The sequence below is a fragment of the Dromiciops gliroides genome, chromosome 3, assembly GCF_019393635.1.
Source record: "Dromiciops gliroides isolate mDroGli1 chromosome 3, mDroGli1.pri, whole genome shotgun sequence".
Taxonomy (NCBI): domain Eukaryota; kingdom Metazoa; phylum Chordata; class Mammalia; order Microbiotheria; family Microbiotheriidae; genus Dromiciops; species Dromiciops gliroides.
In genome coordinates this window covers 256,651,622-256,674,792 of record NC_057863.1, presented here as the reverse complement: position 1 = coordinate 256,674,792, position 23,171 = coordinate 256,651,622, and the positions used below count along the sequence as shown (strand labels likewise).

At 38.2% G+C, this 23,171-nt stretch overlaps 1 protein-coding gene across 4 annotated transcripts in view; it reads right to left on the bottom strand.

The window, feature by feature from the left end:
* Positions 1 to 23,171, bottom strand: part of C2CD2 (C2 calcium dependent domain containing 2) — a 115,984-nt gene that overhangs the window by 19,568 nt on the left and 73,245 nt on the right. Inside the window, exons 11-13 of one of the 4 annotated variants that reach the window (XR_006355673.1) lie at positions 22,248 to 22,375; positions 2,238 to 2,532; positions 778 to 867 (exon numbers count right to left, since the gene is read on the bottom strand). Coding sequence is in view for 3 of the 4 variants with exons in the window: in XM_043995688.1 (XP_043851623.1) it covers positions 815 to 840; positions 2,238 to 2,532; positions 22,248 to 22,375 (449 nt within the window). In the remaining variant the exon portion in view is untranslated. Of the gene's footprint in view, positions 1 to 586; positions 868 to 2,237; positions 2,533 to 22,247; positions 22,376 to 23,171 lie in introns of those variants that run through there. The other 3 variants (XM_043995688.1, XM_043995689.1, XM_043995687.1) reach the window with 3 other exon arrangements.

Sequence of the window (23,171 nt, the reverse complement as noted above, 5' to 3'; positions counted from 1 at the left end):
TTTCCTCCTTCACACTAATTCTATTCCTTCCAGGGGACAACCACAAGACAAAAATAACTTACTATGGCAGAACAGTCCTGCCAACTTAACAAAGTAGGTAAGAAAGTGAACGACTATAAACAAGGAAAGAGGGAGCTTCCACAGGTAGAGGAAAAAAATGGATAAATTCTCCAAAGACTTTGGTATCAAGGTGAAAGATAAGAACAAATAGGTAAACTCCTATGCACATTATACTTTATAACCATTCATAGACCTATCTTTCAGTCTCTCCCCTCAACTTCTTGTTCCCTGAATCCAGTATAAAGTCAATGATCTCAATGAGGTTGTGCTGTGGAAACTGTATCCCAATCATAGCTTAAACAAACTTGAGCTTATGTTAAATAACAAGCAAAGAAGATAAGCTACAGGGAAAAAAGAAACAAACAAACAAAAAAAAGCAGACATCAACAGATCCCCAAAGCATTCCAGGGCATTCATGAGTCACTTAAAACCTCTGGATCATGCAGCTAACCAATCCAAAGAAGGATACATTATTTAGATTTTCATTACATTTTATTAATAAAATCCATTTTTCATTCTCTCTCCATCCCAACCCCATTCAATCCTGCTTTTTTTGTTGACAAGGTAGAAAGAAGACAGCCATAGAATTATAATGTCAAAAATTGGACAGACAATATAGTGTTCTAACAACAGGTTTAAAAGCAAAACAGGGAAGGGTGTAAAAAGAATGAACAGCACAACAAAAGGAGGGGGAGAGGTCAGGAAAATGAATCTTACCAAGATTCACTGAAAAGTGACTGATATTTCTCAACATTTAAATTCTCTGGAAGCCATTTTCTCCTGAAAGGTAAAGTCACCTTGGGGTCACTGAAATGAGATTCAGAGCTAGAAATTAAAGCCTAAAGTTCTTTCACTGGCTGACCATCTATCTCAAAATATATGAATTCTTCTTTTCTTCCTCAATATTTATATCTATTAAGTACCCTCTTCACTATCTGCTTCAAAGGAGAATTATGTGAGATTTAACAAATAATGGCCTACTGTCAAGTCTAAATCAAAAAGACACTAAATAAGTTCCCTTTATGAAGTACTTAAGATATGAAATATTTTTTCATTGTCATTTTTTTCCACACTTTCTCTTTGTAATAAATAGCTATTGGATCTAGACTCAATTAAATATTTGTGGTAAAACAATTGTGTAAATATCACTGAATAATTCAATATGTATTATTATTTAACAATAATTAATATCATACTATTTGACATTCATTCAGTACTTACATTGTTTTATGATTTTTTTTTACTAAAATAACTAATAAAAACATCTCTTCATTATTGCACATAGTAGATTAAAGTGATTAATCTATTACCCTAATGATCAAAAGGGGAATGTGGAACTCTCTGTGTGGTTCTTATTGGATTAAAGTCATCACCACTACCAGGATAAGAATGGGAGGACACTGAGACTAATAAAGTTAAGAAAATGGAAAAATAACCTAGGACAAGTAAGAAATATACAGGTAATAGTGTGTATGGAAATAGTAAAGTTAACAGCTAGTCAGAGTGGGTAAGGCTAAATAAATCTTTGGTTATTGTTGTTAACAAAAAGAGTACTGGGATTGGAGTGCAGAGAATTAGATCTGCATCCCTGGCTCTGAAACTTATTAGTTGGGTGACTATGAACAAGTAACATAATCATTATGAGTCTGTTTCTTGATTTACAAAATGGGGATAAGGATCCTTATACTATATGCCTAGAAGGGTTGTGAGGAAAGTGTTTTGTAAACTTTAGAGGGTTATTATTTATTTATTATTAATGCCAAATAAAGAGAAGCATTGTAATATAGTTGAGAAAGAGCTGGATTAAAATCCAGGAAAACCTTGGTTCAAGTCCTACCTCTGACACTTACTGGCTGCATCACCCTGGGCATATCACTTAACCTCTCAGTATTCTAGGCAACTCTCTATGACTATAAATTGCAGAGAAGGTACCAATCTGCATTAGTAGAGGAAGATTCCTCATATTAGAGTTCCCTGTGCTAATTAAATCACAAACCTAGTCTCTATTCTTATAAAAAAATAACATATTTGTTGTCAAAATGTAATGAGAAAGACCCAAGGGTCTTGTCAAAGAAAAGAAATAGATCATAACTATTAATGCTATCTCTAAAAACTAGCTACAATATTAAAAACTACCAAGATATTTATGTCTAAGGAGGAAAGGCTGAAGGAAGTACCTTTACATTTTCTCAAAACTGCTGATAAATTCCTTGGCATCTCTTCACTATCCTGGTCTATCTGAGCATCACTGTTCCACTCTTTAGATTTGACATTCTTCTCCAGTTTCCAAGTATCAGATTCATTTTCTTGTGGTTTTAAGGCAGGCAATAGATGTTTTGACACATTTTCATCAATAAGCTCTGCAGATACACCTTCTTCACAATATGAAGGGGATTCTTGTTGATATGAACTGTCCATGGAAGCTGCATAGTCTATCACCAGTGGAGCTTCACTGTTCTGAGATAATGAAATCTATCAGTGAAAAGAAATCATTATCAGTACCTAGGGAGTTAAAGGAAGTCTGCTGTAAGTAGAATTAAAACCAAACACAGTGGGAGAAGAAATAACCTTTTTGGAAACTTGTTTTCCTTGGATGGTTTAAAAAACATTCAGAAGGGTCTGGCCCCTTTAAGAAGACAGTAATCAAGAATTTATAGTTTAGTTAGTATGTTGTTAGCTCTACCAACATAGATTGCAGTTGTCCATAATTTAGCACGTAAGCCTTAGAAAGTTGCCTATGTTTTCCTTTGAGTATAAAGTAGAGGAAATGTTAAATTAGTAGAAATTATACAAAACAAACAAGGGCACTTTGTATGTTAAAATTCTTTTAAAATTGTTATTTATAATAAGAAAGTAGGTGTTAAGCATTGAATATACTGTGTCCTTAAAAATTACATATATATGTATGTGTGTATACCTGTATGTATAAGGGGAAGCACCAGTGAATAGAATATTATCTCCTTACTTCAATTATCCATGCCCAGCAAAGTCTGATCATCAATGTAAATTACCTTAATATAGGCACTAAGCACCTAGTGGCAATGAAAAATACAGTGCCTCAGAATGATGTTATCAGGTGTGTGAGCCCAATGCAAAATTGTAAAGCAGGTGAAATTTATCTTTGCTATACTATCACCCTTCCATTTTTTTAGGGTCTTGATATTCTTTTTTTTTTGTTTTTTGTTTTTTGCAGGCAATGGGGGTTAAGTGACTTGCCCAGGGTCACACAGCTAGTAAGTGTCAAGTGTCTGAGGCCGGATTTGAACTCAGGTACTCCTGAATTCAGGGCCGGTGCTTTAACCACTGCGCCATCTAGCTGCCCCTTGATATTCTTTATATTTTCTTTTTTTTCCCCTTTTATTTTTTTTTTGGGGGGGGAGAAGGGGTTTCAATTATTTTATTTTTTACAATCATATGCAAAAACCAATTTTTAACATTCATTTTCTAAAATTTTGAGTTCCAAATTCCCTCCCCCCACCTCTGCCATAGAGAAGGCAAGTAATTTGATATAGGTTATACATGTGCTGTCATGCAAAATGTATTTCCATGTTAGTAATGCTATAAAAAACACAGACCAAAAAATAAACTCAAGAAAAATTAATAAAGTTTTTTTTAAAGTATGTATCAATATGCATTCAGATTCTATTGATTCTTTCTCCAAATAGCACCTCTCTTTTTGAAACCATCTCATTTTCTGAAGGCACATTTCTTTTATCTCCCTGGTGCCAAAATGTTGCTTGTTGGTTGCCCAAATCTCCTTCTCCCTGGCTCTTCCTTCTCCAGAAGTGATTTTCTAAAATTATATTCCCTTTAATCAAGACCCAGCTAGAGGGAATCAAAATCAGGAGCCAGTATGAGCTGGTTCCAGCACATTTCTGAATGATATCTAACCTTTACTAGGCTCTCTGATACACAGAAGTCTTTTTATTCATCTATCATTGACTCTCTATTGTACTTTTATTTTCCTCCCTTCATTATTTAGGCCCCACAGTTAACCAGTTCAGCAACAACTGGCTCCAGCTTAGAATCTCTTTCCCCAGTGTCTTTCCAATATTCATGCCCTGTTAATTCTCAATACTGAGCCATATCTTCTTCTGGCTGATAAATGCTACAGGAGGAAAATATAAGGTTCTGCTGACTGGATCCAGTACATAATCATGATATCCAATAGTGTGCTGATAAATGTTTAACAAATGGCTCTCAGGGAGAAAAAAAAATGTACCCATGACATACCTTTAACTGCATAATTAACATTTTCTCCATCACTTTCTTAAATCTGAACAATCAACAAAACAATAAATTAAGTCTTAATTTGTAGTGTTTTCTGATTTCTGGGGTATAAATACTCACACTAAAATTTTAATGATTGAAATCAGGAACCATCATGAGTTGCTTCCAGGACATTCTTAATGATATGTAACCTTTACTGAGCTCACTGCTGCACAGCAGTCTTTTTATTCATATCCCTGGCTTTCTTTTTTTTTTTAATTTCTTTTTTTTTCTTTTGTTGAGTATTATTTTCCCCCCAATTACATGTAAAAACAACTTTGAACATTCATTTTTAAAACTTTGAGTTCAAATTCTCTCCCTTTATCCTTCCCCACTCCCCTCATTGAGAAGGCAAATAATTCAATGTAAGTTATACATATGTAATCATACAAAACATATTTTCATATTAGTCATGTTGTAAAAGAAAACAGACCAAAATAAATCCCCCCAAACCAAAACCTAAAGAAAAACAAAGTGTAAAGGTATGCTTCAATCTGTATTCGAACACAATCAGTTCTTTCTCTGAACATGGATAGCATTTTTCATTGTAAGTCCTTCAGAGTTGTCTTGGATCATTGTATTGTTGAAAATAGCTAAGTCATTCACAGCTGATCATCTTTCAATATTGCTATTACTTTGTACACAGTACATTTAACTTTGTATCAGCTTATGTTAGTCTTTCCTGGTTTTTCTAAGAGCATCCTGCTCATCTTTTCTTATAGCACAATAGTATTCCCTCACAATCACATAGCACAATTTGTTCATCCATTCTCCAATTGATGGGCATCACCTCAATTTCCAATTCTTTGTCACCAGAAAAGAGCTACTCTAAATGTTTTTATACAAATCAGTCTTTTTCCTTTTTGTTTTTTATTTCTTCTTGGATACAGACCCTAGTAACAGTATTGCAAGGTTTTATAGCCCTTTGGGTATAGTTTCAAATTGCTCTACAGAATGGTGGAATCAGTTCACACTTCTATGAGCAGTGCATTAATGTCTCATTTTCCCCACATCCCCTCTAACAATTGTCATTTTCCTTTTCTGTCCTATTATCCAATCTAATAGGTGTGTGGTAGTACCACAGAATTGTTTTAATTTGCATTGCTCCAATCAATAGTGATTTAGAACTTTTTTTTTTTTAGTGAGGCAATTGGGGTTAAGTGACTTGCCCAGGGTCACACAGCTAGTAAGTGTTAAGTGTCTGAGGTCAGATTTGAATTCAGGTACTCCTGATTCCAGGGCCAGTGTTCTATCCAAGAACATTTTTTTCATATGGCCATAGATAGCTTTGATTATTTCATTTGAAAACTGTTCATATCTTTTGATCATTTATCAATTGAAGAATGCCTCTTATTTCTATAAATTTAACTCAGTTCTCTAACTGTCTGAGAAATGAGGCCTTTCCCAGAGAAACTTGCATCAAAATGTTTACCCTTCCCTCTGTTTATTGTATTCTCTCTTTCACCCTCTCACTCCTCAAAAGTGTTTTGCTTCTGACTACCACCTCCCTTAATTTGCCCTCCCTTCTATCATTCTCCCCACCACCACCCTTCTCTTATCCCCTTCCCTTGCCTTCCTACTTTCCTGTAGGGTAAGATAAGTTTCTATACCTAACTGAGTGTGTATGTTATTCTTTTTTTGAGCCATTTCTGATTAGAGTAAGGTTCACTCACTCCTACTTCCCCCATCTTGCCCTCCACCATAAAAGCTTTTTCTTGACTCTTTTATGTGAGGTAATTTCCCCTTTCTCTGACTGTATCTCTATCACCCCCTTGATTTAATTTTTAAAAATATCATCCCTTCATATTCAACTCACACCTATGCCCTGTCTATATATACACCTTCTATCTGTCCTAATAATGAAAATATTCTTAGGAGTTACAAGTATCATCTTCCCATGTAGGAATGTAAACAGTTTTACCTTATTAATTCCCTTAGGATTTCTCTTTTTTGTTTACCTTTTTATGCTTCTCTTGAGTCTTGTATCTGAAAGTCAAATTTTCTATTCATTCTTTTCATTAAGAGTGCTTGAAAGTCCTGTATTTCATTGAATATCCATTTCCCCTCTGAAGGATCATACTCAGTTTTGCTGGGTAGGTGATTCTTGATGGTAATCCTAGCTCCTTTGCCCTCTAGAATAGCATATTCCAAGCCCTCCTATTCTTTAATGTAGAAGCTGCTAAATATTGTGTTATCCTGACTATGGCTCCATGATACTTGAATTGTTTCTTTTTTGGCTGCTTGCATTTTTTTTCCCTTGACTTGGGAGCTCTGGAATTTTGCTATAATATTCCTGAGAGTTTTCATATTGGGATCTCTTTCAGGAGGTAATTGGTGGAGTCTTTCAATTTCTATTTCACTCTCTGGTTCTAGAATTTCAGGACAATTTTTCTTGATAATTTCTTGAAAGATGACATCTAGAATCTTTTTTTTAATCATAGTTTTCAGGCAGTCCAAGAATTTTCAAATTATCTTTCATGGATCTATTGCCAGTTGTTTTTTCAATGAGATATTTCATATTGTCTTCTATTTTTTCATTCTTTTGTTTTTGTTTTATTGTTTTTTGATTTCTCATAAAGTCATTAGCTTCCATTTACTCAATTCTAATTTTTAAGGAATTTTCTTCAGTGAGCTTTTGCACCTGCTTTTCTATTTGGCCATTTCTACTTTTTAAAGAGTTTTTCTCTTCAGGTACTAAAGCTCACTGATCAGTTGTTCAACCCCCTGTCTGTGGGCTGAAAACTACAGAATCCACCATTGCTCTTGCTGATGCAGTGGCTCCCAAGGCCTGCTCCAGGTTTTCTAGGGCTCAGTCTGTGATCGTGCAACCTGGACTGGGTTATGCTCCACTCTCACCTGGGTGTGACAGACCTTTCCTACTGACCTTCTAAGTTATTTTTCACCAGAAAATTATTTCACACTGTCCTTTTGTGGGTTCTGTCACTCCAGAAATTGTTTTATGGCATCATTTAAAGGTGTTTGGAGAGATTTGGAGGAGAGCTCAGGAGAGTCGTTGCCTTTTCTTTCCCATCTTGACTCCACCTATCACTGACTTTCTATCATACTTGCAGCAGTTATTGTTCTAAACCAAAGCCCCTACTTTGTTAAAAATATATATTTTTTAAGTACAAGCCCTCTCATCTCCCCGACTTCATTCTTCAAATCCCTTCTTCCTTTTATTTTATTGGTGGGGGGGGGGCAGGACAGTGAGGGTTAAGTGACTTGCCCAGGGTCACATAGCTACTAAGTGGCAAGTATCTCAGGCTAGTTTGAATTTAGGTCCTCCTGAATTCAGGGCTGAGTGCTTTATCCACTGTGCCACCTAGCTGCCCCCAAATCCCTTTACTTCTTAATCTATCCCACCTTCTTTTCTTCTCATTTCAGGATGAGATAGCACTGATTCTTTTTCAAATCCAGTCCTTCTACTTATGGCTTTGATTCAATTCCTTCCAATCTTCTTTAGGAACTTACCCAGTTAGTCATTACCTCTGTCATCTTCATTCCCTAGCTAGTGACTCTTTCCCTGCTACCTAGAAAACATGATCAGTTTGACATACACCTCTCCCCTACCCCTAGCCTCCACAACGCCCCCCCAAACCCCTTTCTTCTGACCCAACCATGACCTGCAGCTGTTGTACTATATTTTGTCTTCCTATCACTGCTAAAACATTAGAAATGAACAGTTTGTGCTCACTGCTTTCACTTCTTCATCACTCCTAACCCCTTTGCATTTTAGCTTCTGACCCCTAAAACTACATATTAGTGAGTGTTAATGATCTCTTAATTGCTAAATCTAATTACTATTAACTAGTTTTCATTTTCCTCAACCTTTCTTTAGCTTTTCATGCTGTAGACTAACCTCTCCTTTCTTGGTTCCTGGGTTACTGCTCTTGATTCTTGTCTGACCACTCTTCTGTTTCTTTTGTTGGTTAAAAATTTCTCCCCTGTCTATCCTGAGCCTTTTTCCTCTTCTCTCCCTTGCTGTCCTTATCCATTCCAATTGATTCAACTATATTCTATATGCAGAAGACTCACAAATTTCTTTAGCCTTAATCTCTCTCTTAGCCTCAAGTCCTGTGTTTTTAATTGTCCCCTGGTCTTCATCATCTTCATCTGGATGTCCCACCAACCCCTCAAACTAAATATATCCAAATCTGAGTTTGTCACCTGCCCACCAAGAACTTCCCTACTTTTGTTTGTTACTATCATTTAAATCTCCAAAATTATTGATTTCCCTCTACCTTGTTCTCCTTTTACAATCAGTTGACACACATCCTGTCCATTCTTCTTCCACATTTCTTTCATCAATCAATCAATCAAGGCACAGGTTATTCAGATACAAAATTGGAAGTCTCTGCCCTGGAGTATACATTCTAATGTGGGTAACAACATACATATATATGAATAGAAATAAAACACACACAGGATAACCTCAGAGGGTAAGGCACCTGTAGATGGGGAGAACAGAAAAGGCTGATGCAAAAGGTTGTGCTTGAGCTAAGTCTTGAAAGAAACTAAACATTACAAAAGATAGAAGAAGGAGGAAATACTATGAAAGGGGGTAGGGAGACAAGCAAACTGAGCATTTATGATCTCTTACTATGTGCCAAGCACTGCACTAAGCACTGGAGAAACAAATACAAACAAAAATAAAGACATTCCCTCTCAGCTTTTAGTAGCTTACATTCCAATGAGGGAAGGCAACACATAAAAGGAAACTGAAAAGCATGGGACAGGGGGTGGCATGGAGCGGATGTGATAGTACCCATGATAAGACATGGGGTGATCAAGTCCAGAGTTAGGAGCACATTAGGGAAGGGAAAGAAACATGGCTGACTTGGTGTCATTCTCAAAATGGAGGACCTCAAAAGGAATTCTGCTATTGGAGAAAGGGCCTTGTTCGAGGGTGAGAAAGCAGGTGAGTCATGGTGGTGAAGGCCATAAAGTCATATGTACAGCTGTATGGGGGATGAAGCAAACTGAGGACAGCCAGTACAAAGACAAAGATATAGCAGATGGAGCATGGTGTGTAAGAAGCAATAAGAAGGCCAGAATGACTAGACTGTAAAATTCATGAAAGGAAATCATGTGTAAAAAGTCTGGAAAGCACTTACCTCACAGGTTGTTGTGAGGATCAAATGAAATAATGTGTGTAAAACACTTTGCATACCTTAAAGTGCTACACAAATATTAACTTATTATTAGCTCTTAGTTATAGGACTGGGTTGGAAAAGCCAAAGTGGTTCATATTTGACCTTAGAAGTAACAGGGATATTCTTGAGTACTGGGGTGCACATGGTAAGATATTTGCTTTAGGAAAATTGCTTTGGGAGCTATAATAGAGAATGAACTGCATTGGAGAAAGAGTTGGTTAGGAAGCCAATGCATTAGTTCAAGTGAGAAGTGATAACGGGCTGCACCAAGGTGGTATCTGTATGAGCAGAGAAAAGGGGGCACATGTAAAAGATGTTATAAAGATAGGAATGGCAAGATTTGTCAATTGACTGGCTATGTGGGATGCATGAGAGTCAGGAGTCAAAGACCAAACCAAAGCTGCAAACCTAGGTGTCTGAAAAAAAGGGGAAATCCTTGGCTGAAATAGGGAAATTTGGAAGAAAGGAAATGGAGGAGGAAAGATAAGTTCTGTTTTGGACACACTGAATTGAAGATGCCAATGGAAAATCCAGTTTTAAATGTCCAATTGGCAGTGTGATGTACTGCTGGAACTCTAGAAAGGCAAACCGTGAACATAGAGACAATAACCAATCAATAAACATCTATTAAGCACCTACTGTATGCCATGCCCTGTGCTAAATGATGGGGATACAAAAAGGGGCAAAGGATAGTTCCTGCTGTCAAAGAGCTTACACTCTGATATGGAAGACAACATGTAAAGAAAGTAAGCTACATACAAAATTGATAGGAAATAATTTTTTTACAAATTTTATAAAGTTTTATTGTTGCCTTTTTAAAAATACCACAGTCACAGAATACATATGTACCTTTTTCACATTGAACCTTCTCTTGTAATAAAAACAGTGAAGCAACAAAATGATAGTATCTGATTACACATTCACATTTTGCTTCCACAATTCCATACCCATTTACCAAGAAGAAGGAAAAGAATTTTGGTATCTATACTCTGAGACCAAGACTAAATACTTCACTCAATCTTTTAGATGTTTTTAAAGGATATTTTCATTTATGCTATTGTACTCATTTTGTGTATTGTTCCCCTGGTTCTACTTCATTCTTTTTTTAATTTTATTTTAAATTTATGGAATAAAACAAGCATTTCCATGACATAGTACAGTAAAAAAGAAAATTATACATGAAACTGCAAATCTACTATGCACAACTTGCTTTTCTTTTCAAATATATAACAAGATTATCAGGTAAATTTTTTTTCTTTGTTCCCCCACCCTAGAGATGGCTACCATTAGATACGTGTGTATATGTGTGTGTGTGTGTGTGTATTTGTGTCTGTGTATGTATAAGTGTGTGTGTGTTGAAATTAGTCTATAAATATACCTGTTTATCAGTTCTTTCTCTGCATGAAGATGGCATCTTTCTTCATATGTTCTTTATAGTTAATGTGGGGTTTTTCAAAGTAAAAATAACTTATTCACTAAAAATTGTTCTTAAAACAATATTATTGTTACTTTATACAATGTTTTCTTGGTTTTGCTCATTTTGCTCTTCATTATCACATGCAAGTCTTTCCATGTATTTTTTGGGGGGGTTTGTTTTTTGGTTGGGCAATGAGTGTTAAGTGACTTGCCCAAGATCACACAGCTAGTAAGTGTCAAGTGTCTGAGGCCAGATTTGAACTCAGGTCCTCCTGACTCCAGGGCTGGTGCTCTATCCACTGTGCCACCTAGCTGCCCCCCTATGTATTTTTAAAAAATTTTTCTTTGGTGGGGCAATGAGATGCTCTATCCACTGTGTCACCTAGCTCCCCCACCCATGTATTTTTTTTTTTTGCGGGGCAGTGGGGGTTAAGTGACTTGCCCAAGGTCACACAGCTAGTAAGTGTCAAGTGTCTGAGGCCGGATTTGAACTCAGGAACTCCTGAATCCAGGGCAGGTGCTTTATCCACTGCGCCACCTAGCCGCCCCCCACCCATGTATTTTTAAAAATCATTGAGTTCATCATTTCTTATGGCACAGTAGTATTCCCTCACAATCATGTACCAAAACTTGTTCAGCATTCCCCAACTGATGGATAAAAGGAGAACCAGGAGAGAGTGGTATCCCAGAAACACAGAAAGAGGAGAGGAGCAAGAAGAAGAGAGCCATCATTAAGGGCTGCAGAAAGGTCAAGAAGAATAAGGATTAAGAAAAGGCCATTGGATTTGGCAACTGAGAGAACATTAGTATATTTGGAAAGAGCAGTTCTGGGAGCATGATCAGAAAGGAGGCCAGGTTTTAGTAGGTTAAGAAGAGAGTGAGAAGAAAGGAATTAAAGGCATTTATTGTAGACAACGTGCTCAGGGAATTTAGCCACAAAGAGAAGAAGAGATATATGATGACAGCAGGGAATGAAGGATCAAGGGATTTTTTGGAGAATAAGGGAGATATGGGCATGTTTGTAGGTGGAAGGGAAATAGCCAGTAGATAAGAGATTAAAGATAAGTGAGAGAGTGGGAACCACTACAGAACAATTTGTTGGAAAACATGGGAGGGAAAGGAAATGCTTTTGCCTTGGCAAAGAGTAAGGCCACTTCTTTACATGAGATACTGGTGCAGGAAGAAATAGTGGCAGGAGACATCCGAGTGATATGAGATAAGGGAGAGTAGAGGAAGAACTTGGCAAATGGTCTCATTTTTTTCTGTAACATATTGAGCAAGGTTCTCAGCTTAGAGTGTGCAGGGAGAGGGAACCATGAGAGGTTTGAGGAGAAATGAAAAGGTTTGAAAGAGTCACTGTAGGGGCAGCTGGGTGGCGCAGTGGATAAAGCACCAGCCCTGGATTCAGAAGGACCTGAGTTCAAATCCGGTCTCGGACACTTGACACTTACTAGTTGTGTGACCCTGGGCAAGTCACTTAACCCTCATTGCCCCACAAAAGAAAAAGAAAGAGTCACTGTAGAGAGCAGGATAGTGAGGTGATTAAGAAGGTATAGAAAAATTGCTTAGAAGCAATGAAGGCCCAGTTAAGGTTGTGTAACATAAACTTGTAGTGGATCTAGTGAGAATAGTGATGTGATTTTCTCCATTTTTGTTTTTTGGCACATGTGTAGGAAGGAGTAAATGGTTGGAGTGATCCAAGGCTGATGCAAGAAGCAGTGAAAAAGGGGGTCAGGGACTGGAGGTATGGTGCTGAAGTGGTTCACCAGAGGGTCAAGATGGGGGAAAGAGAAAAAAGTAGCTAGAGCAAGAATGATGACCAGGGAGAAAACTGAAGGGTAAAGGGATTGGACGTCATGATGTGAACAAAGAGTAGGGGTTCGATAAGGGAAGGGAGATGGAGAGGTAGAAAGTCCATAGATTATAGTCAGATAAGGGGATTTCAGAGTTCTTGAACATCAAGGGTGGTGCTTGGTGGGGGATAGCAAGATCAAATGGATGGTCTTTAAGTTTAGCTGAGGTGAGGTAGAGCATTGGGCCATGAAAAATGAGAAGGATGAAGAACTCAATGGATAAGGTGTTTGAGGGAATGTCATTATGTATAATGATGGTCCATATCATGCAGGCAGGAGTTGGAGAGGAGAGAAAAATTATGAGCAGGACTGAACTAATTGAGGAAAGAAGGAGAGTGTCCCGGAGGTCTGTAGAAAACTACCAGGATTTTGATGGGATGGAAGATGTGGGGTGTATGGGCCTCAAAAGAAGAGAGATTACTGAGTGATGGAGGTAGGAGAAGAACCTGGAAGTGGCAAAGGGGAGTAAGCACTGCCTTGACCAGCGAGGTGAGGAATGAGTAAAAGCCCATGAAGCCAGTATAGAAAGGGTGTACATGGGGGGAGTAAGGCCTCAGTGATTACCAGAAAATAGAAGGAGTTGTAGAGGAAATTATTTTAGACAAGGGCAAGTTTGCTGCCTATAGAACTGACATTGCCAAGGTCACAGTGGAAGGGGTGGGTAGCATTTGGTTGAGACTTTAGGCTGGATGGATTGAGGGGATAGGAATAGAGAATAAGATGATAGGAGATGGAGAATGGCCTTTGGGTGATGACATATAGGAGTTCAAAATCACTGGAATGTGTAGGGTATGACCAAGTATGAGTATATGAATCAAGTGGAAAGGTGTCTCTCCTTTTCCCGGAGAAGGCTGGCCATCATACAGGAGACAGTGCAGAAGGAGACCCAAGTCAAACACATTTAGTAGGAGATAGAAATCCTGATCCCTGATGATTATCCTCTTCCTCTTCCCTCATTGGATGTGTAATGGGAAATGGAAGGGGCAGGGTCAGACAGAAGTTCATCTTCCTCTTTGCACCAGAGCAATAGGAGGCAGAAGAGGGAAACGGAAATCAAGCTGGTGCAGATAGAAATCTTGCCCTAGCCTCATGCCCCTTTCCTCTTCCTCTGGAACCTACTATGTACCAAGACACTGTGCTAAGTTCTGGGGATACAAAGAAAGGCAAAAGACAGTCCCTACTCAAGTAATATACAGTCTAAATGAAGGAGAGGGACAATATGCAAACAACCATAAAATAAACAAACTATATACAGGATAAATTGGAGATAACTAACAGAGGGAAAACACTAGAATTTTAAGGGATATCCTTAAAGCTGAGAACTTGGAAGGTGAAGTCTTAGCTGGGATTTCAAGAAAGCCAGGGAAACCAGAAAATAGAGATAAGGAGGGAGAGCATTTCGTGCATGAGGGATCCTCAGTGAAAATGCCTTGAGTTGGGAGATGGAATTTCTTGCTCTTAGAACAGCAAGGAGACGACAGTCACCAAACTGAAGAGTGCGATGGGACGGGCGGGGGTGGGGCTGGGGTGGAAGGGGGTAATAAGGCATAAGAAGACTAGAAAAATAGGAAAGGCCAAGGTTATAAAGGTCTTTGAATGCTAAACAAGACGATTTTATATTTGGCCCTAATGGAGACAGGGAATCATTATAGTTTATTGAGAATGAATTTGACATGGTTAGAACTGTGCTCTAGGAAGATCACTTTATTTTTATTTTTTTTATTTTTTTGGTGAGGCAATTGGGGTTATGTGATTTGCCCAGGATCACACAGCTAGTAAGTTGTCAAGTGTCTGAGGCCGGACTTGAACTCAGGTCCTCCTGACTCCATGGCCGGTGCTCTATCCACTGGGCCACCTAGCTGCCCTGGAAGATCACTTTAATAGCTGAGTGAAGGATGGACTGGAGTGGAAGAAACTTGTGTCAAGGAAACCAACCATCAGGCTATTATGATGGTCTAGGCATGAGGTGATAAGAGCCTGAACCAGGATGGCTACAGTGTGGCAGAAAGAAGAGAGTATATGTGAAAGGCATGATGAAGGTAAAAGGGACAGGCTTTGCAAAAGATTGGATACAGTGGGGAGGAGTGAAGAGAAAGAGACTGGGAGTTGAGGACACACCTAGGTTAGGAGCCTAGGGGGCTGGGAAAATGGTAATATCCTCAAAAGTAATAAGAAAGTTATGAAGAAGGTAAGGTTTAGGGGGAAAGATGAGTTCAGTTTTGGACAGGCTGAGTTTCAGATGCCCATTGGATGTCCAGTGCGAAATGTGCAACAGGCAGTTCGAGATCTAAGTGTGGATTTTAGAAGAAAGGTAAAGTCTGGGTAAGTAGATTTTAGAACCACCAGTGTAGGGGGCAGAACCAAGATGGCAGAGAGGAAGCAGCAAGCTGCCTGAGCTCTCCTTCTGTTTCCTCAAAAAGAACATTAAATCAAGCCTCTGGACAGATTCTGAAACTACAGAACCTGCAAAGAGACAGAGAGACGCAGTCTTCCAACCAGAGATAATTTAGAAGATTTCAGGAAAAGGTCAGTTTGACTCAGGCAAAAAGGAGACCCAGCGCAGAGCAGCAGCCCAGTGCCAAGGGGGTCGGGGCAAGTCAGCAGGAGCTGCGGGCCACAGCCAAACAACTGAGGCCCCTGGAACCTGGCTCAAAAATCTGGTGGCCAAGGGCAGTGGAAAAACCTACCTGCAGCGGCCAGGAGGGCCACGAACGGGTCAGGCGGGATCGGGCGCCAGGATCGGGCGCTTGGCCGGGCGCTCAGACAGGAAGTGCAGGGGGGCGAACTGCACACACTATAAAGGCCTCAGAGTAAAAAGCCAGTCACACAGCACCTATACCCCTGCACAAGAAACCCAAAACGGGGACCCTGGTGCCCCCAGAGCAGACTTCAACTTAAAAAATAAATAAATAAGCTGCAATAATGAGTAAGAAGCAAAAAAGAGCCCTCTCCATTGAGAGCTTCTGTATCAATAGGGAAGAAGCCAATGCAAACTCAGATGAGGACAATAGCCTCAAATTGTCTACATGTGAAGCCTCAAGAGGGAAGGTGAATTGGTCTCAAGAACAAAAAGCCTTCCTGGAAGAGCTCAAGAAGGATTTTAAAAATCAATTGAGGGGGCAGCTAGGTGGCGCAGTGGATAGAGCACCAGCCCTGGAGTCAGGAGTACCTGAGTTCAAATCCGGCCTCAGACACTTAACACTTACTAGCTGTGTGACCCTGGGCAAGTCACTTAACCCCAACTGCCTCAAAAATAAAAATAAAATTAAAACATTTTAAAAAAATCAATTGAGAGAGGTAGAAGAAAAAATGGGGAGAGAAATGAAAGCAAAACAAGAAAACTATGAAAAAAGAATCAGCAGCTTGGAAAAGGAAGCACAAAAATTGACTGGCCAAATGGAAAAAAAAGAGCATAATTTCACTGAAGTAAACAATGCCTTAAAAAATTCATTTGGCCAAATGGAAAAAAAGGTGCATAATCTCATTGAAGAAAAAAATGCCTTAAAAAATTCACTTGGCCAAATGGAAAAAAAGGTGCATAATCTCACTGAAGAACCATCAGTGTAGAGATAATTGAATCTTTGGGAACGGATGATATTACCAAGTGAAATAGTATAGAGGGATAAAAGGAGGGGCCAGGGAATGACCTAAATGAGAATTCAGAAAAAGAGACTGAGAAGGAGTAATCAGATAGAAGGAGAACCAGGAGAGAAGAGTGTCCTGAAAATCTAGAAAGAAGAGAGTACCAAAGATAGATGTAGATTTTCTTGTTGTTAGTTCTTTTTCTAAAGATTTTTTGTCTGCTATGTTTTACACGACTGCACATGTATTACTTATATTGAATGGCTTGAGTTTTTAAGGGGGGAAGAGGGAGAAAGGATGAGAATTTGGAACACAAAGTTTTAAAAATCAATGTTACAACTTATTTTTGCATGTAAGGTGGGGAAAAATTCTAAATAAAATAATAAAATTCTAAATAAATAAATAATTTTAAGAAGAGAGTATTAAGAAGAGTATTATCTGGGGCAGCTAGTTGGTGCAGTGGATAAAGCATTGGCCCTGGATTCAGGAGGTCCTGAGTTCAAATCTGGCCTCAGACACTTAACACTTACTAGCTGTGTGACCCTGGGCAAGTCACTTAACCCCAATTGCCTCACCAAAAAAAAAAAGAAGAGTATGATCAACAGTGTCAAATGCTACAGAGATAAGGGAAGGGTCCTGTGGAAGGTCTGAGAAGAGAAGGTTTGAAATAGCTGCTATGGGTAGTGGGATAAAGAATCAATTAGGGAGAGGCAGGTAGGTGGCACAGTGGATAAAGCACTGGCCCTGGATTCAGGAGGACCTGAGTACAAATCTGGTCTCAGACACTTGACACTTACTAGCTGTGTGACCCTGGGCAAGTTATTTAATCTTCATTGCCCCGCCTCCCCCCCCCCCAATTTTTTTAAATCAATTAGGGAAAAGTAAAAAAAAAAAAAGCCTTGCTGAACTAAGGTCCCAGTCAAGATAACAATATATACTGAAACTACTTAGAATGATTGTGTAACTTCCTCTAGTTCTGTTCAATAGCACCTGAATAAAAGTAGAAGAGGCAGGTTGTGGAGAATAATACAGGATTAGGTTTTGGCAAGGAATAAATAGTGATAGAACAAGGAGAAAAAGGATTTAAGATTAGAGGACTGTGTGTCTTTGAATTAGCTTATTAAGGGAGTTTCATTCAGACTGGGAAGGAAGGAGAGTGTGGCTAGAGCAGGAGTGATCAAATGGAAAATCACTGAGGATTTGGAAAGATGTGGGGTCATGGTGAAGCTAAGAAGAATAGGTTTAGGAAGATTAAGGGATAAGGAGAAAAGGAATGATAGATTATAATCAGATAAAGCAATTCTAGCATTCTTGATCATGGAAATCAAATGCTGATGGATGATGAAAAGCTCAAAGGTGTGCTGATCCTTTTAAGTAGCTGAGAAGTTGAATAGACTAAAGAACTGAGAGGTAATGGTGTTTGAGAAGACATATTTTGAATTGCCCTAGTATGAAAATAGGATTTGAAGGAGAGAGGCAGAGGGAGGGAAGAGGGAGACAGACAGACAGACAGATACTGTCAGGCACTGAATTAATTGAAAACAAAAATGGGCCTCTAGATGGCACAGTGGCCCTGGATTCAGGAGGACCTGAATTCAAATCCACCCTCAGATACTTGACACTTACTAGCTGTGTGACCCTGGGCAAGTCACTTAACCTTCATTGCCCCCCCCCCAAAAAAAGAAAAAGTGGAAGAATGTACTAGGGGCCAGTAGAGAGCCCACAAGGTAACTTTAGAAAGAGTGACCAAAAAAGAGAAGTTTCAGTCACAGTGATGGTAGCAGAGGGTCTATAAGTGGCAAAAGGGAACATCTGGCTAAGCTGGGTTTTCCTTAAAAGAAATGAAATGAATAAGAACCACAGGTTAGACATTTTCCCTGGTCTTCATAAACTAAAACAAAAAAGAAAACAAAACCAAAAAAATCCAACAACCAAACACTAAAACAAGAATCATGAAGAAGAGGCAGAGCAAATATAAGTGATTCTACAGGACAAGTTAGAAGTCCTTAGGAATTAATGCTGGAAAATGCTCATTCTTTTTATTTCTTTCTTGGGGCAGCTAGGTAGCACAGTGGATAAAGCACCAGCCCCCGGATTCAGGAGGACCTGAGTTCAAATCCAGACACTTGACACTTACTAGCTGTGTGACCCTGGGCAAGTCACTTAACTCTCATTGCCCCGCAAAAAAAAATAAAAAATAAAAAAAGATAAAAAACAAATGTTCATTCTTAAGGTTCTCACTCATTAGCACCCCACAAACTTCCATGTTCCAATACAGTGCATGAAAACTCACAGATTGATACCTGGGACCGAAAGACAGATTTTTTTCCTATTGCAAAGATTCTGCTGGCAAGGCATATGCCACCTTGTTAAAACAAGTAGCAGATACTCTGCCAAATCACATTGGGAAAGGAGGCACAGAATCTAGCTTCCTTATGGGCTTCCTAGGAAATGTCAAAATTTCAGAAATTCTACCCAGAATACCTAAGCCCCACTCCCTCAAACCTACAAAAAACAGAAGAAGCTATCAGCCAACAAGATAAGGAAGGGGGGATATGGGACTAAACCTTTATATAGTGTGCCTGGCATCATGCTAAGCACTTTTTAATAAATATTATCTTATTTGACCTTCATAATAACCTTGTAAATTAAGTGCTATCATTATCCCCATTTTACAGATGAGGAAGGTGAGGTAAGATGACCTAGTAAGTGTCTGAGGCTTGCATTTGAAGTTAGGACCTGAGAGCAGTTGTAACTTCTTTATGGTTAATAGAAAGCTACTCCATATACAACTATGTAGGGGCTGAGCAATTTACCCATTTAAATATTAGCTTCAGAAATAGGTAAGGGCCCTATAAAAACAATTAACCACAATACCTTATAGCTTGCAAGAGAATTAGTTGGACTCTGAAAAGCAAGAAGTGATTGATGAGCATTCATCTCAGAGGAATCTAACAGAAAGAGACAACCTACTAGTTTTTCAAAGATTGTCTAAACCAGAAAATGGCTCAGGATCAAACACTTCAATGAAAGAAAACTCAGCATACTGGTGAAGAGTACTACATTCATAGTCACTGCCATTTCTGCCTAAAATTTTTGCCATAGAGATTCCTACGGTACAGAGAAAAAACAAAAAACCATAGAATACTGCTAGCTCAGCCTGAATCTTCCACAAGTTCAGGCATGACTATATTACTGATGAACTGATTCAGGCACAGGGACAGGGTCATAGGTTACTGAGATCTATTTTAATCTATGACCAGACTAACCCATGATAGATGTTATAGAAGAAACTGGAAAAGTGTTTATACAAGTAGTCAGATAACAAGACTAATATAAGATGTGCCTTGCATGTAATTGCATTGTTCACTGATACATGTAGTAATTACAGCATATCAGTGCACCATAAACATATTTGCCAGTTATACATAGTTTTGCTATTCTACTTGCATGTTATGCTTTTTATGTATGTTGCAATGTTATATAGAACTATTGATATTATAATGCTCTGTTTTGATAATTATTTTAATTAGGCTTACATAATTATATAATTATGATTGTTTACTGTTGGGATATGCATATAATAGGATATGCATATAATTTACACCTGTAAGTCACTGAAAAGATACCCAGAATTTGGAACTATGGATGTATATGCCCAAATACATCCCAGTTGATTTCTTGACATCAACAACTGCTTAACTAAGGGATGAATGTAAGGGGGAAGGGGAAAGGAAGGGAACACAAATTTATTAAGTGTGTACTACATGACAGGCCTTGTGCTAAGTGCTTTACAAATAATTTGATTCAGGGGGCAGTTAGGTGGCACAGTGGATAAAGCACCAGCCCCGGATTCAGGAGGACCTGAGTTCAAATCTGACCTCAGACACTTGACACTTACTAGCTGTGTGACCCTGGGCAAGTCACTTAACCCTCATTGCCCTGCAAAAAAAGAAACTAAAATAAAATGCTTAAAGCAACATATTAACAAATAATTTGATCCTAACATCAACCTGGGAAGTAGGTGCTATTGTTATGTTATTTTAAACATGAGTAAACTGAGGCAGAAAGAGGTTTAGTGACTTGTCCAGGGTCACATTGCTAGTAAGTATCTAAGGCTGGATTTGAACTCAGATCTTCCTGACTCTATCCAACTGCACCACCTAACTACCATAAGGAAAGTTGAGCTCTGAAAGGTCAGGAGACAAATCACAGAAAAGGGAGCAACAAGAAGGTAAAAGGTTAATTATAACTTTAAAAATTTTGGCCACTTCTTTGAAATCTTTGTGAAATTCAAATAAGTCCTTTCCATGAATTAGAAAGAGAGCATACTCAATAGGATAAACAGAGAAGTCTTGATCCCAAGGGGACCTTGAAAAGCCAGTCTAGACAGAAGTAGAAGAATACAGCTACTAAAGATATGTGTAGAAAACACAGAAATAAAGAAGAGGAGAGAGTGAAATGTGGAATGGAAGTGGGAGAATGTAAACATGGAAAGAAGGAACTGACACAAAGAAAGGATTCAGAACTATGGGACTGAGGCTATTTGGAACAATCAGACATCATGGATGCTGGGATAGACTGAGTTGCTGTATAAGGAATATAGAGTATTCTAATAACCTGCCCTTCCTCACCCCTCTACTGGGACTAGTGAATCAAGAGGTATGACAGAAGGTACAACCAGTACCAGAAAAAAAGTAAGGATGGCCAGGGATGAAGTGGCATCTGAAGAGAAGCCCGTTCTTTGTGAGTTCCATAAGAGCAAAAGGTCCACAAGAATTAGAGATCTAAAATAAAAGGAGGTTTATCCGTTATGGTATAGGAATTCCAGATGGCACAGCAGATCCACAACAGGGTAGGCAGATCTGGACTGAGGGGTAGGGTTTCAGAAGAACTGAATGAAAGAACATGCAACAAGAGTTTCAATAGGGAATGTTTTAACTCTTAAACAATCAGATATTTAGTATCCCTTTATTTGGGAGAGGAAGAGGAGACAGGAATTTGCTAAACATTGGGGAATGTATCCAGACCTAGTATCATTAGATAGGAGCAGCTAGCTATCAAAGGTATGTAGAACGTAAGTATAAGATAAGTAAAACATTCTTAACATGGTCACTGTGTTTTTTCGCTCATACTGTCACCAACCTAGTTCATGTCCTTATCAACCAGACTATTCACTCATCCTTCCATAATCCACACTTCACACGATTTCTAAATAATCTTCTCATTGAACAGATCTGATCATCTCATTTCCATGTTCAAAAACTATCAATGGTTCCTTATTGCTTCTAGAAAGAAAAAGAAAAAACTTCGACCTTGTATTTAAGAAGCATCACAATCTAGCTATAATCTACCTTTATTCACTTTATACTTCCTTCATGGACTTTGTGTTTTAGCCAAAGTGGACTTCTTGCCATACCTATGTCTGACATGTCTTCTCTTGCCTACCTGCATTTAGCACAGGTCATTCATCTCCCTCCCTGGAATAACCTTTTCCATCTGCTGTCTTTCAAAATCCTTGTCTTCTTTCAAGGCTTCCATAATATTGCTAGAGCAAATTGTCTAATCAAGTTTTTTCTCTTTCACCTTTGCATTATACTTATTCTGTGAAATGTTCTATCTACCCACTGTACCAGCTAAATCTAAACACCTTGAGGGCAGAGTCTAGGTAATTTTTATCTTAGACTAGTGCCTAAAACACTCTAGGGGCTTAATCACTGTTCAGTGAATTGAACTGAATTTTATCACAAAAGCTAAGTCAACATAGTTGTCATTACAATTTATAATTTAGTATAATGCATATAAAGAGGATAATAATCATGGGGATGTTAACAGAAGTCAAAGCATGTTTGTATGGCAAAAGGACAAATATAACATATATGCCAATAAATATATATGGTATTTATAATTTTACCTTGGATTCCCCTTCTATGATAATAGTACTCTTCTTCTTTGGTGACTTGAATTTCAACTTTGAAGAATGACTTAACTGTTGAATGGCAGCTTCTGAAATTGGATCAGAATCATTCGACCCTAACAATTCTGTAGAGAGGAAGAGAATGTTGATTTCATCAGGATCCTGGATCTTTTGGAATTTTGTTCATTTTGAAAGCACAATGAAATTTCTCATTATAATGTTAAAGTGAAAGTCGTTATTTCCCCTTATGATATACTAAAACATTTCCATGTTATGACACAGATTTGTCATAAATAAAACTTATGGCAGTTAAAATAGTTAATATCATCAAACAAAAAGATATATATATATATAAATCCATATATAATTATACTTTTTAAACTTCTGATCTTATTACCACTCAAACTAGTCATTAACATGATTCTTTAATAATACTTCAATGAATAATAAATCTATGATTTCACATATATGGGTATGGCAGGTAGTTGACAAGAGATTGCAATGTATCCACTTTTTTGTCATCTTTTGTAATACTTTAAAGAACTTTATAGTGACATTTTGGTCACGTTTTCAACTTCAATTCTAGCTTTCCACATCTGAGCCAAGTATAAGCCATACTACCAAATCTATCTTTTTCATCCAACTAGACTAATTCCTTCATTCTGTATCACACCCCCAGGTCCTCAAAACATTATTACTTAGTAGGGAAGAACAGCTGGATAAAAAACAAATGAATCCACAAGAAAAAAAGAATCTTGGAGACATTATCTTTATCTGAAGAAGAGAAAGTACCCTGGCAAGAAATATCTTAGATCAAGATATCCTTTTCAATGACTTTAATAGGCACAGAAAAACCTGCTAAGAAAATTTCTACATTATAAATGACAATCAAATGATTATTTCAATCAGCAGTTATACTTA